General features: G+C 42.2%; 1 protein-coding gene across 1 annotated transcript; it reads left to right on the forward strand.

Annotated features, from left to right (window-relative positions):
• Positions 1–5,956: 5,956 nt before the first annotated feature.
• KCNG3 (potassium voltage-gated channel modifier subfamily G member 3) lies at positions 5,957–16,108 on the forward strand (the record flags this gene model as incomplete). Its single annotated transcript, XM_080342348.1, has 2 exons — positions 5,957–6,612; positions 15,463–16,108. 2 exons carry the CDS (start codon positions 5,957–5,959, stop codon positions 16,106–16,108), a joined length of 1,302 nt encoding a protein of 433 aa, XP_080198474.1.
• Positions 16,109–16,774: the final 666 nt, after the last annotated feature.

The raw sequence follows: 16,774 nt of genomic DNA on the forward strand, positions 1-16,774 counted from the left end.
GACTTCTAGAAGAACTTGTAGGATTAGTCTAAGAGAAATTTTAAAATAAAAACCTGCATGTAAGGAGTCAAAGTGACTGAACTATTCATGCTCAAGTGTTATACAAGACCTGATTCTACATCAATTGTTGTAGTTGTTTAGTACAATGGAGTAGTCAGTTGTTAACAACTCAGCATTTGAGAAGGTAATATTTCCCCTATTCATCAGAAAACAAGTGAAAAGATTTTCAAAAATGTCTTATTTAACTTTATTTCCTTTGAAGTGTGAAGCTTAGAGCAGTGTAATACCAAGACAGTTTCTAACTCTCCTTCTCCTGAGCGCTTAGATACATAAGATGGGAAAAGTACACTATTTCTCACTAAGGAATAAAATAAATGAACCAGTATTTCCAGAACCTTCTCTTCAGAATATTTTTCCCCACAAAACCAGTAAAACCATTACCCATGGGACACTACCTCATTATGTGGTCAAGACTCACCCAATTAGACCTCCAGGCTTATAATCTCCTCTAAATGAGCAGGCAAGGCTACGTGTGCTGCCTTTGATAGCTCTGCAGAGGTCCCCAGCAGTGGGAATTTCAGAGTCCCAGCTGTCTGATTTTCCTTCCCAAAGACCACAGGTGACTCACTGGACACTCAGGCACATGTCTGTCCCAAGTCTCAACCAAAACACCTTCTAAGTTTCCAATCTTGTTCTTCAACACTGCCTAGGGCTCAATTCAGTTACCTAAACACAGTTATGAAGTGTCGCCTGTATGGCATCCAGGACATCCACGGAGGCAGGTGGACAGGACACAGAAAGCTTGGGCGCTATTGGAGCAGCAGGTGGACAACAACAAAAGTGGAGGACGTCAAGCGCCACTAACTGATGTAGGCTTAGGCAAGTGAACTCTCAGCTTTGCTGAGGATGCAAGAGGAAAAAAACATACCTTCAAAAAAACAGAACAGTAACTCTTTCTGTTAGCTAATGAAAAAAAAAAAAAAGACAAAATAATGTTTATATGCGTTTATTTGGCCCGGTTTTCTTCCTGTTTTGAGAGCATACTTTGGATTCACCCACACACATCTTCTCCATATCTCAGTATTTCCCTCTGTCTTCTCTGCAGTTTCCCATCCCCTTGGTAGGCATTTAGAAAAGGATCTCACTGGTATGAAAGCACATTCCTGTGGTGTTCTCTCCTGTGAGAATAGGTTTGTGCCTTTGAATTCCCCATTAGCAACTCTTCTAATCACCTTCCTCAGGCAAGGAATGTCCTTCTCTCTGTGCTTTGTATCTGCCTGCCTGGAGTTCAGATGTAAAAAACTGGTTTACCCCAGCTCATAACAGTCTCTGTCTGAGGGCTTCATTTGATTCAATGATCACTGAAATTTAATAACCTGTAATAATTAGTTAGCCCCTCATTAGGTACAAGAAGTTTTGCTGGGATTTTCTCAACATGGAGGTGAAGGACAACAGAGAATGCAGTTTTCTCTCACATTAAAAAGCAGCTTGCAGTCTGACCTACAAATACATTGGATCTCCAGTGTCAGATCTTAATTGTTCAATGCCAAATTTCCCAAATTGTTAGCACGTTTCATGAAATAAGTTAGTCTTATCATAAATGTCAACTACAGATTGTATTCTGTGCACATGTATATATATGTGAATACCCAGTTCCCTACTAAATGTCATTCATCCACTTTTAGAAACATTCATATTCAAAATTATTCAGATTTTTATAAGTGCCTTAGTGACAAGGGAGCTTGTACTCTTATGTCAGGTGCCACTGACAATCCAAACTGCATCTGTCACTAGACTGTTTGTTTGGTAATTATATGTGGTTCATCTTTTGCAAGGTTTTCTATGTAGCCCATAAATCACAATGCAATAGAGGGGCTTTGGTGCAGAGAAGTTTGATTGAAGAAAAAACATCTATTGGAAACCATTTTTCCCCCCAAGATCTAAATTAAAGCTCAGTGCAAACCATAGTCCATCTGTGCATGCAGAACCTTTTCAAGCATTTGTTATATTCTTTATGTGTTGGCTCCTCAAATGATTAAGATCGATATTGCTAAATGCAGTATGTTTAATACCAAACAACACTGGGCTTTACCCTCCACAATTTTACATGTTACATACAGTATACTCCCTGGGCAGGAAGATCTTTTTGTTCTGCGTATACAAGTCTGCCATCAATGCAACCTGTTCCACAGCTATGTGTTGTGGTCATAAAAATAACCAAGATTCCTGACAGAAGACATTCCACCAAAAGCCAATTTTACCTGCACTAAAGTCAACAGCACTCAGTAAGAACAGAAACTCATACCAACTTATGAAAAACACCTGTCAACAAACTATACCACTTCGTTCACACACAAAATGCAACTAAAGAATCTCTTTTCTAAAAGTACACAAAGAGCTGCACTCAAAACAGGGAGCAATAGTCTCAGCATGGGGCCAGAAAGATTTGGAAACTGCAGAAGATATTTCAAGTTCATTAAATACCCCTAGGATGCAATAGCACAGTACAAGCCATGAAAATAAATGTTGATACAAAGAAAGCTATTTTTACATAATGACTATTAATTGGGAAGTTCCTCCTGGGCAGCAAATGATAACAACAACTATTAACACCAGGAAAAGAGTAATTGCTTTGATTCAATTTTCCAGCATTTATCTCCAGGTCAGATCCCCAAAGAAAACCAAACCAACCCTCCAACCACCTGAACTCAACTAACTCCTTGAAAGAGGTTTGTATAGTGTTTTTATTACCAGCTGAGTCCTTCTAAAGATTCGCTTTATGCCTTATTATTTACCACTTAACATATAGGTTGAACATTCTTTACTAATTTCGATGTTGACCTATTTAAATGGATTTATTGGCTCACTTATTTTTTACTAATTAGGTACCATCTTTCAAATCAGGACAGCTGGAACTTTCAAACACGCTTCATTTCCGCAGTAGCCTTTAGAAAGGTCTTTTTATTAATATATTACCAAGTGTTTTGCTTACAGCCACACAAAGTCTTGTTTTATTTTTTTCAGGCTCTCCATCCTACTTTTCGAATGTCTTAAGAATTCAAAATTCAAAAGCAACAAAAGAAGGTTACACTTACTGAAGTTTCCTGGAAAATAAGACAGATATACCACAATGCCCACTGAACTGACACTTGTAAATTCTGAGTAATACCCGTGAAACAACCTGAATTACCACAAATGTACTATGAACCAGGTATTTCACAACTACAATAGGGTGACCAATCTCAAAATGCCAAAAATCAGAACATCTACTGGAAAATTACAAATCCTGCCTAAAATCTGAGGTTTTGTTTGCAGTAAATTGCTGCTCCTGGTGTGAGAATGCATTGTTTACAGCTATTGACACCAGCTCACTAAAACAAATCTCCTCAATTGAAAGTCAGTAATTACAACTAAAATAACTAAACTTGAACATGCCAGACTACAGAGGAAAAGAAAATATCACTGTTGTCAGGTTAGCCTTGCTTACATAGAACAATTGACAATGTTATTTTGAAAGAGGAAATCACTGCATTCTACAGTTAAAAGAAGCTGAAAACCAGAAATAGAAACAGGCATCAAATCAAGCTGCAATGCTTCATCAAGTGATGCACGTCAAAAGTCCTGTCAGCCCAGCACTTTACCTGTTCTGCCAGCTTCACAACACAGCACTTAAATCTTTGGTCATCTTGAAGTGATTTCTAGAACATACAACTCCAACCCATATCTCTATACATTTAGTAAATGCATGTCTTCAGGCCATATTATCTGCACTCCCCTGTGAGCACCCTAAGATGAATGAAGGGGGTTAAAATGTATGGAGCAAGAAGCATGACAAATTGCAAAGCCAGAAGCACCTGGGTAACTCATCACCACTGTCAGAGTTCTAGTCAGGTGTTGCTATTTATTTATCTATTTATTTATTTACTAAAAAACAGGTCTTCTAGTAACTGTTGCTGAAAGAATGAAATATAGAAGCATACACATCAAAGAAAGGTGAAGAGGTTTAAAACAGTGCTTGTTGCTTATAAAATTAACAGGCAGCCAAGAGACATCAACTGAACGCAGCTGCTGGAGGAAAAACCTTTCCAGCCATGTGAAAACAGACACCAGTATGACTGAACAGAGATCAAAAATGACCTTACTGTGGAACAACACGCTGCCGTCTATGCTTTACTACATTTTGTAATTGTAGTTTGGGTGGGTTTCTTGTCATCTCCTTAAATCAACAGAGAACGATGAGTAACCGTGACCTCTAGTGGATACACTGGATAACAACCACAGCAGAGCTTGCGGGACTCTTTTCGTCGTAACGTGGACATTTATTCGAATGTCTCTCGAAGTATTTTTTATAAGATGACAAACAGGGTTAAAAATAGTAGCGCTTGATACCATTCTCCTTTAAAACAACAGTTTTTACTACACAATTAGATGACTATCCATTTATTTTGATACACCTAAAAGTGCCTTATAAATCTCAGCTGAAAAAGTAACATGGCAGCAACAAGCACAACAACAAAAAACCCAAATCCAACCCCTAAAGAGAAATACATATATCCAGAGCAACAAAGAACGGGGGTGGTAAAACGCTGGCTTAACCTGGATGTCCTTTTACAGACATAGCACTTGAGTGACAAATCTTTGGCATTGGTTTTGAAAGGATATACTCAGCTGCCCTTTCTCCTGACAGCTGGAGGCACATTTGCGACTGGAAGCACCTCACTGAAAGGGAAAGCTGTATCTTGGCTGATTTTACCCCATGATTCTCCAGATGTTAATAAGCCTAGAAAGATACCCCAGCCTGGACAACTGTCATATTCAGGTAAAAGAATGAATTAAACAAAGTCAGTAGTGGAAACGAGGAACTCCCTGTACATAATGCAACCAAATGAAATTGAAAATTTAGAGCAGACAGGGTCGTACCAGCTCACGACTGGTTTGATGGTGTACGACACATGAACGTAGGGAGCTGCAGGAGCGCAGACGTGACACTGAGGTGGGCAGCAGGAGGGAAGAAGGCTCTATCTAAAGCACCCGACTCTTCCTGCTTTCCATACACTATGTGAGAAGGAAAAAGAGAAGTGTCTCCCTCGCCAGATGTGCATGAGGGGGAGCGATTTGAAAAGAAACCCGCGTTTTGCAGGAAAGCCCGACCGCTGCGGCCGGCGGCTGCCCCCCGCCCCCGAGCTGTGCCGGGGCCCGGGAGCTGCCCGCCGCCCCGGCACGAAGGGCCGTGGAAAACAAATGAGACGGGAGCGACAGGCGCTGGCAGCCGGCTGTCTTGAACAGGAAGCGAGTGGTGTCGAGCTCAAACGCTTCACTTTCACCTTTGTTTTTTATTTGAGGCGGGGGGGAACGCCCCCAAAGTGTTACTTGGGTTTGGTGAACAACTTCGCCCAAGTGCCGCCTGGCAGGGCGGGCGAGGAGGGGCTCTGCCGGGCTGCAGCCGAAGCCCTCTGCCCGGAGGGGTCCCCCGGGGGCCGGGTCCTGGGCGGTGTCTCCGCAGCAGCCCCCCGCGCTGCGCTGTGCCCCGCCATGTGCGCGGGCGGGAGGAGAGGCATGTCCCCGCCCCGCCGCACCGCCTCTCGCCCGCCTGCCAGCCGGCACCGGCGGAGGGGAGCGGCGCCGGGCGCGGAGCTCCCCAGCCCCACTATGCCCGCGGCCGTGCCCCCGCCCCGGCGGGGCCCCGCGGGGCCGCCCGCTCTCCGGCGCTGAGGCCGCGGCCGCACCTGCGAGCGGCATCGCCGGGGGGGGCGCGCAGCCTCCGCCGCGCCCCGTCTGCTGCGCGGCCGCTGGGGCGCCCGCAGCGGCGCCTCTCCCGCCTCTCCGCCCGCCCCGTCGCCAAGCGGGAGCCGCCAGCGGTGCGAGCGGAGCCGGAGCCGGGGCAGCCTCCGTCGCCCGCGCTGCCCCCCGTCTCGCCGCCCTGCCCACCCTTCCCCACCTCCGTCCCGCCCAAGCCATGAACTTTGGCCGCGGCCCCTCGGTGGTGTTGAACGTCGGGGGCACCCGGTACTCCTTTTCCCGGGAGGTGCTGAAGGATTTCCCGCTGCGGCGGGTGAGCCGCTTGCACGGCTGCCTCTCGGAGCAGGACGTGCTGGAGGTGTGCGACGACTACGACCGGGAGCGGAACGAATACTTCTTCGACCGGCACTCCGAGGCTTTCGGCTTCATCATGCTGTACGTGCGGCACGGCCACCTGCGCTTCGTGCCGCACATGTGCGAGCTCTCCTTCTACAACGAGATGATCTACTGGGGGCTGGAGGGCTCCCACCTCGACTACTGCTGCCAGCGCCGCCTCGACGACCGCATGTCCGAGACGTGCACCTACTACTCGGCAGAGGAGCCGCCCGGGGAGGCGGCCAGCGGCCCTGAGGGCAAGGGCCGGCGGCCGCCGGGAGCCGAGGGCGGGAAGTGGCTGGAGAGGATGAGGAGGACTTTCGAGGAGCCCACGTCTTCCGTGGCCGCACAGGTGTTGGCCACCGTCTCCATCCTCTTTGTCATCGTGTCCATGGTGGTGCTGTGCGCCAGCACCCTGCCCGAGTGGCGGGCGCCGGAGAACCGCAGCATGGAGGAGCAGAGCAGGTACACAGCAGAGTCAGTGAGGGAGCCCTCAGGGTAGGAGGATCCTTTATTTTCCCGCTGTCCGCTCCCCGTGTGTCCCGTCCAGTCTGTCCTGCCCCTTGTCCTGACGGTCCGTAGCTGTAGACGCCGCCGGCGGAGATCGCCTGCGCGCCTTAAACCCCTGGCCCTGAACTGGGGAGCCGGGAGGGATACGGGGGTGTTTCGGGGGAGCGGGCGCTGCTCTGCTCCTCTGCCTTCAACCGGGCTCTGCCGGGCGCCTGTGGCTCCGAGCGCCGGGCAGCGCTGGGGGGCGGGGGGCAGCCCGGGGCCGGGGGCAGGCTGGCGTGTCGGGCAGCCCGGCAGCGGGGCAGCTGCCATCGGAACACGGCTCCTCTTCTGTGTGAGGGTGTCTCCTCCTCTGCAGGATCTCGGAGCTTTTATTTCTCCCCTTTTAGGAGCCACGGGACTCCTTACCCACATAGAGAAGTTCAAGCACTCGGCAAATCACATTAAGACTTGCGATTGTGGAAAAAGGGGAATTAAAACCCTAAAGGAAAAGAATACAATTCCCTTCTCTTTTGCTTTGGGAAGAATACAGTTCTGTACGTACTCTGCGTGTATTCATACAGGTCCTTCTACTGGAGCAGATCCAGTGCCTGTTACAGTTCTCATCTTGTAAAATCTTGTAGGTGGGAGCAGCCTTATCTCCGTTCCTCTTTCCATCTCAGATTCTCTATGTGGGGAACAGAGGAGATGATCAGACTGTGTATTACGCTTTTTTAAAATGCATCATATATGCACTCCATTGTACGAATGTAACAGAGGTTTACATTTCCTTTAGATAAAACGTATGTAAGCACACTAAAAATTGCAGAACAGTTGCAGAAACCAGGGCCTGGGGTATAAGGCTCAATCCCAAGACTTATTACTAAGAACAAACCCTTTTTCATCTTCTTTGTGACCTCAGTTTTGGGTTACATTGATGCAACTCTGCTGACTTCAGTATCATTACGCTCTCTCTCCCTTTCTCTCTCTCTCTCTTTCCTGTTCCCTAGAGAACAGAATCAAGACCACTCTGGTAGGATTTCTCCCGTAAATAAGGCTGACATATAAAGACAGAAGTAAATGTTTCTTGTATTTCCTAGCTTCTCCCTTCTTTTAAAGCAGGTAGGATATTCAATAAAAAGTTTTCCGCTTCTGTTCTGCTAAAGGGTCCTTACAGTGAAATCGCAACTGTGTCATTATGAAATCACCCTCTTTCACCATAGAGTTAATCGGAATGTGATCTATTATCTCTTAGTAGCCAAATTAATTCCTTGGAAAGTATTTTCATAGTTTCCATTAGCTTAATGGAATTGTATTTCTATATTTCTCATTCTGGCTGAGTCAAAGAATTAATTGTATGAACAAAAAGAAAGCAGATATAGATTGAGAAGCTGTTGATTCCTGCTTAGATTCAGATATGTGAAAAGTTGTCCTTAGAGGTTCTTCCAGTTAAAAAGAGTTACTTAAGCTTTGCAAGATTATTTCAAAGGATGGATGCTCTGGGTGATCTTTTTGTAAGTCAGCAAATTGCTTAGATATCCTCAATAGACAGGGGAAAAATAGATGCAACACTAACACAGCATTAGCCACATCGGCCATATCTTTGTTCACATCTGTATGGTGTGGGAGTCAACAGCAATTTTTCTCTTCCTGAAAGAGTTTAACTTGCAGAGGAACAAGGTATATAAGTGTAATTTTTCTTTCATAGTGCCTCTGTCTTCAAGAACATGTGTGTATTATATACACACATAATTTTACTCTTCTGAACAATTGCATATTTTATACCAAGCGTTTGAAGGATAAGCTCCTAAATACTTGTAAGGTACAGTGCAGCCAAACACTTCACAGAGCAGTGAAGGCTGCTTTTTAAAATAGAAGGACTGCTATCAACAGTAGAGTGAGTTTCTTCAGTACTGGTTATGGTATTCCATGGAGTTGCAACAAAAGAAGAGAAATAACAGTAAAAGTTGTGGCCAAAGGGTTTCTAACCATCTTCTTGCAAAAATCTGCCACATATAAACACCAATACATGCTGGGTGATTTCATGTATGACTTAACCCATGTGCACAGGGAAGATAGATACCAATGTGTTATTTTCTGTCCACAGCTGGTCACCTGCCAAGGTGGCCTAGTTCTCTTACGAGAACCACTCCTTCCTTTATTGTGTGTCCTGCATCATGACTAAAAAGCCTGGAAAAAAAGGGGTGAGCTACTGTTGCCTTTAACTGAGTGATCCAGTTTAGTTACGACTACTTACACATGCCATAAGATTTGACCTAACATGCCCAGTTGTCATTTGACTTTTTTCCTTTTATTTGTTTGTAGTTATTGCATTTAAAATGAGGTAGGTTTTCAAAACCTAAGTAGCTAAGTGGTTTATTTGGAAGTCTGACCACAGAAATTACACAGGAGTCTCTGGGATGGTGTATTCTGGCAATACTGTCCATCTTAGGTGAGAAGGCTTTTAAAAGTCTGGCCACTAGTTTCCGATACAGTTTGAAGCCAAATTCTGTCTTTTTTTATTAACCAAGAGTCCTCATCGTAATAAAGAAATTCTATCAAGCATGATAATATTTTTTTTTTTTTTGGCCAAGAGAAATTGTGACATTAATGCTGTATATGAGTTTTGATTCACATGGCACTGTAATTACTAGTATGAAAATGCTACATTATTCTCAAATCATATTTTGAAAAGCTTTATAAGTGAAAATGAAATGGGTTTATCTAGAAGTCCTTAGGCTGTAGATTTTTGATGTAACTGACTATTCAGATCAGCATAAGCCACTGCTTAGAAGAGGCGAGAACTGCCTCATGAAATTCAGCAACTTTGATATTTTTAGTCTCTCAAATGCTTCTTAATAAAAACCCCTGTCCTTCCCTGGATGTTATGTTACAGCTCAGAAAGCTGCCACATGGATAAGTTCTGTGGCTGAACTGTGGTAACTGTCCCCAGGTTCGTTCTGTGCAGCTGTAGTGAAAACAGCTCTGGCCCCGTGTCTCCAGCTGACCTGAACATCATCTCTAGATGTGAGGGAGTGGGTCACTAACGCTGTGACGTTCAAAATCAGCCTCTTTAATGAGGTTTGCAGTGAGGGTTACTGTGGCTGTCAGCTAATACCAGCTGTGTTTATTTTTCTTGTGTGAACACCTCTTCACCAGCAGAGGAATTGAGTCCACCAAACGTTTCTCAGAAACCATTACGTTGTTATGACTTTTCATGCTGACCACACTCTCTAAGGGTGAACAGCCTATGGCTGTTGGAGTAACACCCGTTAGAGGGCAACGGAGAACTCCATGAGTAAGCCTTTTTAAGGAGAGAGGGATGTGGAATCTGACCTCTGAATTTCACAGACCTCACAGACATTGACAATATTATTCCTTGATTTGCAGAGGGATTGCCTTCCCCAGGTCCATTCTTAGGAAGAAGGATGAGTTATTAAATTTCTTACATTTTAAGATTTTTGCTCTCTTCCCTGCCTTGGCACATTTCACTCATCAGAGCTAAAGATTTGCATCAGATTTGCACAGTTTAGGAGCAGACAGCAGGGACACCTGTATCCCCTTCTGCTGCTTCTGGCAATTTCAAGTCATCTTTGCTCTCCTCTGAACACTGCCAGCAGTTGCATACGGCGAGTCTCTGATCAGGGACCCATTCATAAACTGATCAAAAGCATTATCTTTTGCGGAGAGCTTCTCAAGCTTGTCATAGGAAGTCATTTGAAGATGCCTGACTTATTGCCAGCATAGTTCTATCTACCTGCCATTAAACTATTTTTCTAACGCTAAATATGAGTAGCTTCGGGGAGGGACTGTTGCCCCTTTTCCACTTACTGATCATGATTAAATTTGAAAGAATCACTCGGTTATCAAGCCCATATGATTGCTGTGTTCTTAAGCAAAAGCAAATAAACACAGGAAGTTCAGCATCTTTCAACCCTTGCCAATGGGCTTTCTTTTCATCTCTGCAAAACATCAGCTTAATTTAGACACACAAAAATCATTATTCCTTTATGGCGGTGAGATTTCAGAACACCTGAATGCTCACATCCAACATTCATTCATTCAAAAAAAAACAAAACAAAAGAAAAACCAACTGAAAAACCAAAACTTCTTTCCTGGGTAAGATCTAACCTCAACACCACATCTTTGCTAAGTTAAAACAGTAAAACAATAGGCTGAGAGTAAAGAATGGAACTACAGACCTAAGTTAAAAACATGGATGTGGATTCTTCTAATGAATTTATGAGCTTTTTGAGATACAGAGATGACACAAAGAACAGATGTGTATCGCTGCCTGGCCACAGGAGAACCTTAGCGAGCTCACCAGGGCTGGGTGCCACTCGTGTTCCAAGTATATGGCAAAGATGCTGATGACTCCAGGGCTTAAGATGTTCATATCCAGGTGTTCCCAGAGCTGTGAAAGGCGTTTGCTCCTTCCCTAGGGAGTGCTGGGTCATTACAGCCTCCCACATAGGAAACCGGAGTTTAACGCGTCAAAACGCATTATTGCTACCCAAACAGCGACAGAGTGGAAAAAAGCCAGCAAGGTTTTTAATGCAGGGAAACGAGCTGTTTCGTGGCACTTACTCTGCAGTTTATAGCGAGACAGAAACCCTGTTGATTTCAAAAGGATTAAAAAAAAAAAAAAAGACATTTGCTGAAATGACTAGGAGTCATCCTGAGCAGGAATTTGATCATTCTGGCTACCAGCTGGACATTTCTCACGTTTAATGTGCTTTACATGGAAATAGGCTTTAGCAACAATTTAACAAATCAGTGCTGACAGACTTTAATCCTGTCATATACTGTCTTTAATCATATCACCTGTTTTCCTCATGTGTCCTGTTGATGTGCATGTTTTATTTACAAGCTTAATAGATAATAGTGTCACTAACAAATATTTTGGCTAGATTTCAGCCGGCTCACCAGGGGATATTGAAAGTATCCAAATTGGCATACTGGAGCAAAGAATAATGCTAAGTTGAAATACTCTAAGACATTCAGAATATTATTTTTTTAGTAATAACAAACTAATCTTGTTAGTGAATGAAAAAATTTCCGAAGTAGTTTAATTCGTTACACATAAAATAGCTTATTCTGAAAGGAAGTGATCAGATGGAACAGAAAATTGAACAGTGATGGGATTACAGTAGAAATTAGGCTCACAAAGGCTTGATCTTCCGTTTATGGACAAAAGACTCATTAGAGCAATCTTGAAAGACTGTTAAGTGCCAAGAGGCTTAAAATTTTAGGAGAAAAACCCTCTTTCATATGCCTAGGTCTGGGATAAAATAACTTTGAGCAGGAATAACCTGTAACTGAATAAAAATTAGGACTTAGTATTTTCACTGATTAGTTACAGATTTTGTGAGGAATCTTAAGTAAACACTTCATGAGTTTGTTTTTAATTTCCCCTCTCCTTTTTTCAATACCAGATATTTTAAAGCTGAACTGATGGAAGTTTATAAAATAGGTACTGCATTTTACCATATAAAGCTCATTACTTAATTATATGGTTATAGATTTTAATACAGCATTATTCCAGGAATAAGCAATAAAAGGCAGTCTGTCCTGTGAATATGCAGCAAATATTTGAAGAATTGATTACAGAAGAAACAGTAATTTTAGTCTTCTAAGTGCATGCATTTTATTTGGCTTTGGCTTCATACTCAGTTCTTAGTTCTCTTGAGGACTAGCTGTTAAATTTGCTTTCCTTATTAGACGCTATTTATTCATTAACAAGGTTAGCTATAAAGATAAGTCACTACAAGGAGGGGGAAAGTGGAAACATAGTATGTAGCACTCCAAATTTCCCAACAGGCCAGAGATTTCTAGTTCTTCTCACTGAAGCAGTTTTATGTGATTTGCCAGGACTGCCAAAATCCATCTATACAGGGAAAAAGTAGTGATAAGAGAGAGAAAATGAAAAATGGCTTAGAAGTAAGGAGAGGAAAGGAAAAAATAAGGGACACCCTTATTCATTATCTTCTCTCTAGCCAGGATGCATATAATTGATGAGGAAGGATAGATGTAATGAATGGAGAAATGAAAGTGCAATATGTAATGCAGTGGCAGTAATGCATCTCCCACTGTCTTGATCTTGCTTGGTCATTTTTGCATCAGTGATGTTCCTTAACTTCAAGTCCATTCAACGCTACAAGTCTTCAGTCCTTCCTACTGAAGTAGACTGATTTACAGTAGCTCTTGTGCTGGGAACTGCCAGAGTAAAACAATGGATCGATCACATTTCATTTGTTTTCACTTGCACAGCTATTCCCCAAAGTTATACCAGACCACAGAATCAGCATTGATTCATAAAGAAGTCTTCCACTGAGTCACAATGATCAGGACCAAACCTCCTTAAAGCTCAACCCTGAGATAACCTGCCTCATTCGTGACAAAACCAAGGAATCACATTTCCAACATTATCAGGACATCAGGAGGAAATGCAGAGTGAAAAAGCTTTAAATTGTCTAACTGCGAATTGCTTTTTCATTTAAATGTTCCATGTTATAGGATACAGGCAACACTATCAGAGAAATCTCGCAAAATGTAACTAAATTGAGTTTGTTGAAATTGTTGAATATTCCTGGCTGCAACTTTCTACTCAGATGCAATTTCTCTTTTAATCATGACATGAGATCTCAACTAGCAAACATATAAGTATATTCAGACTTTATCAGTGTGCCCATTACCTTGGTCTTGCTGTTTGCCTGATTTTACTAGGAAAAGTCTTAGATATTTCCTCATAATGTGTAAAAAAGGTCTAAGAGAACTTACCCAGTAACATTTTTTTCTTTATGTTTTTAACATAAAGAAACATAATCCACGTTCATACAATAACTTTCATATATCCTATACATGACTTCTGTTTGGAAGACATAATGATCTGAGCATAAAAATCTGAGCTAAAAATAAATTAAATCCACTTCTGAGGTAGTTAACACTCACTGTCATTATTAAAAGAAGCAATAGTATTTTTTTTAAAAAAAAAAGGCTTAATTTTTAAGACAACACATAATACTTACGAACAAGCTGGTTTTGAAATTCATAGGTCTTTCCATCAAAAGGTGCCAACAGGAACAAGTGTTTTATGAAGAAAGGCTACTTGCTTACAGAATTTTCATGGTTAGTCATGAAACAAGGTAAAGCAAGGTCTTATTTTATATGAATAACTATTTCTTTAAGTAATTAATTTCTGTTCATTTAACTTTGCTGTGGCTGGAGTCACAGTGTACCTTATGACCTTACATCAACTGACTGTTACTGTCTCCTCCATTTTTTAGTGTAAAACTAAAGTGAATGAACAAATAAGATTAAATTAATATCAAATAAGTAAAACTTCAGTGTATGAAACTTTTATGAAAGTTAGCTTATAGCTATTAGTATAATTACAGAAGTTACAGAAGAAAATTGTCTTTCTAACAGGCAGTTGTCTTAATAATAACAATAGATTTCATAACTAGTAAAAAAATTATGCAGATGTGTTAGGGAAACAAAATTTTAGGTTTGAAATGACAGTGGGATTATTACTTGCAAATCATTACGTTTCTATAGACACTACCTTGTCAGGATTCCTGCAGTAGCAAAAAAGCTCTGGTTGTATGTAGTATTTTCAAATCCCAAGTCTCACATCAGTTGGGTTTCAGACCTGTTGGTATTGAGAAGGCATCGGGAACTGGCTTTTTCTTTGCTCAAACCATTGGTGAAAAAGGATAAACAAAGGAAAAAGGAAAAGATTAGCTCCCATTCGCATCCTCTATTAAGCAAGCAAGCACAGCCTGAATTATTAAGAAAAGGGTTATTTTCAGATGGGAGATTTCAGACTACATGCACAATAGTTATTAAATAATCTTAGAGCAACATTTTCATCTTCTGTTTCTACCTTCCACTGGTTTCAAGTTGAGATATTCTCAAGTCTCATTCTCTGCACTGGGACTTGGAAATACTTAGAACATACTGAAGTCACCTTCCAGGATTTCTTTTCTTTTCTTAAGGCCATACTTGTATTTGGCAAGATGATCTTGCCTATTGCTTTGGGTATCTTGACATTTTTGCTGCAACACAGTGTAGATGGAGTTACATTTAAAACAAAAGAAAAAAAAAATCAGTAATGCAGAGCATAGTGGTAAATTGGAGGACGGAATCTTTTTACTTTGTGTACCCAATGATGAAAAATAAAATATCATCTGTATTTAGTGGCAATACCTATAGAGTTCTGAAAGTAGTTCTAAGTAAGCCCCTGTTTGGGATGCAAATCAGGCAGACTGGTTTAGTTTGGTTCCCGAAGAGCCAATTTGCATAAATTATCCAATGAAAAAGCTGATTTCTGCCTACTCGGTCTTCACTGCCATTTTAGTTTAGCAGTCTGGTTCTATCCCTTGCTGTTCCTAACTGGCCAGTTCACTGATCCACAGTCTTTGGTGTTCCCAAGTGGATCAGGCCTCATAGATTTCAAAGAAAACAAAAAATGAACAAAATCTCCCCAAATCCAACGAACTTAAAAAAAAAAAAAGTGTTCTAGGTAACATTACCCATTGGCACCGGCAGCGTACAATTTCCTGTACGGTTCCAGTTTTTGTAAGCATGTTTTCCCAGTGCTAGGACCAGTATTAACCTATAATTCACAGAAAATGATCAGTGAGTGAGTTCTTAGCAATGATCAGTTCAAACTCCTCACTAGATGCTCAGGTTGATTGCTGAAATCTGGTGCTACATGTGTAGGGTAAGACTAGCGTGTCTTTCTGTTTGTCATTTGTGAAGGTCTGAGTGTCAATTTGGTAATACCTGTGAACAAACCAAACATCCACTAAAACTTTTGCACAGAACATGAATGCTGTACTTTGTTTCTTTTGACAGGATAATTGAAGCTATCTGCATAGGCTGGTTCACTGCAGAATGCATTGTGAGGTTCATCGTCTCCAAAAACAAGTGTGAGTTTGTCAGAAGACCTCTCAACATCATTGATTTACTGGCAATTACTCCTTACTACATCTCTGTTCTCATGACAGTTTTCACAGGGGAAAATTCGCAGCTTCAGAGGGCTGGAGTCACCTTGAGGGTCTTAAGAATGATGAGGATTTTTTGGGTGATTAAACTGGCTCGTCATTTCATTGGCCTTCAAACACTTGGTCTGACTCTGAAGCGTTGTTACAGAGAGATGGTGATGCTACTTGTCTTTATCTGTGTTGCTATGGCAATTTTCAGTGCACTTTCCCAGCTTCTTGAAAATGGGCTGGACTTGGGAACAAAGAATAAGGATTATGCCAGCATTCCTGCTGCTTGCTGGTGGGTGATCATCTCGATGACCACGGTTGGTTATGGTGACATGTGTCCCATCACTGTACCAGGAAGGATTCTTGGAGGAATTTGTGTGGTTAGTGGCATCGTTTTATTAGCCTTGCCGATCACTTTCATTTATCACAGCTTTGTGCAATGTTACCACGAGCTCAAGTTCCGATCCGCTAGGTACAGTAGAAGCCTTTCTGCTGAATTCTTAAATTGACCAAAATTGCATTCTGTTGTAGTTACTTGCTAAGCTTTGTCTTAGATGAGAATGGTGGAAGGTCCCTTCACGTGTCCTCCTTGACTGGATGGTCCTATGGAACAACACTCTTACCAGCCTGGAGAAAGCCCATCACCATTCAGACAGGAAGGATGGCCATCTGCCTTGGGCACCTTGCAGGGAGAGGGAGTCATGTTTCAAGTTTGAGAGAACAAAATTAACAAAAGAGGATTCAGAAGTCCTCAACCAGACCAGTTTGGTCTTTGGATTCCCTTTCCATACAAAAGCAGAACAAAAAATGGGCTTAACGCTGAGATCTGTCATTCCCATAATGGCATCCTATACCATTCTAAGCAACCTGTAGCAGAAGTTTTTCAGAGATTTCAAAATCTAAATGCTCCACAGAGGCACTAATGACTCCTTGCCTGAACTATCTCCGCTTTTAACTCCAATAACTAAATTAGATACTGAAGGAGAATTACTGCAACTTTTGAGCTTCGCAACACAGCAGAGCTGGTTCTGTAACTCAGGAAAGATGAAGAATATAGGTCTGTAGGACAAAAAGTCTTGAGGCCTGATTCTGATCTTTGATGAAGCACACAAATCTTCAGGAAAACCAGTGAAGTCAATGGCATTGCTCAGAAATTGATAATTCAAAGAAGTACA

The sequence above is a fragment of the Nesoenas mayeri genome (genome assembly GCF_963082525.1).
Source record: "Nesoenas mayeri genome assembly, chromosome: 3".
Classification (NCBI taxonomy): domain Eukaryota; kingdom Metazoa; phylum Chordata; class Aves; order Columbiformes; family Columbidae; genus Nesoenas; species Nesoenas mayeri.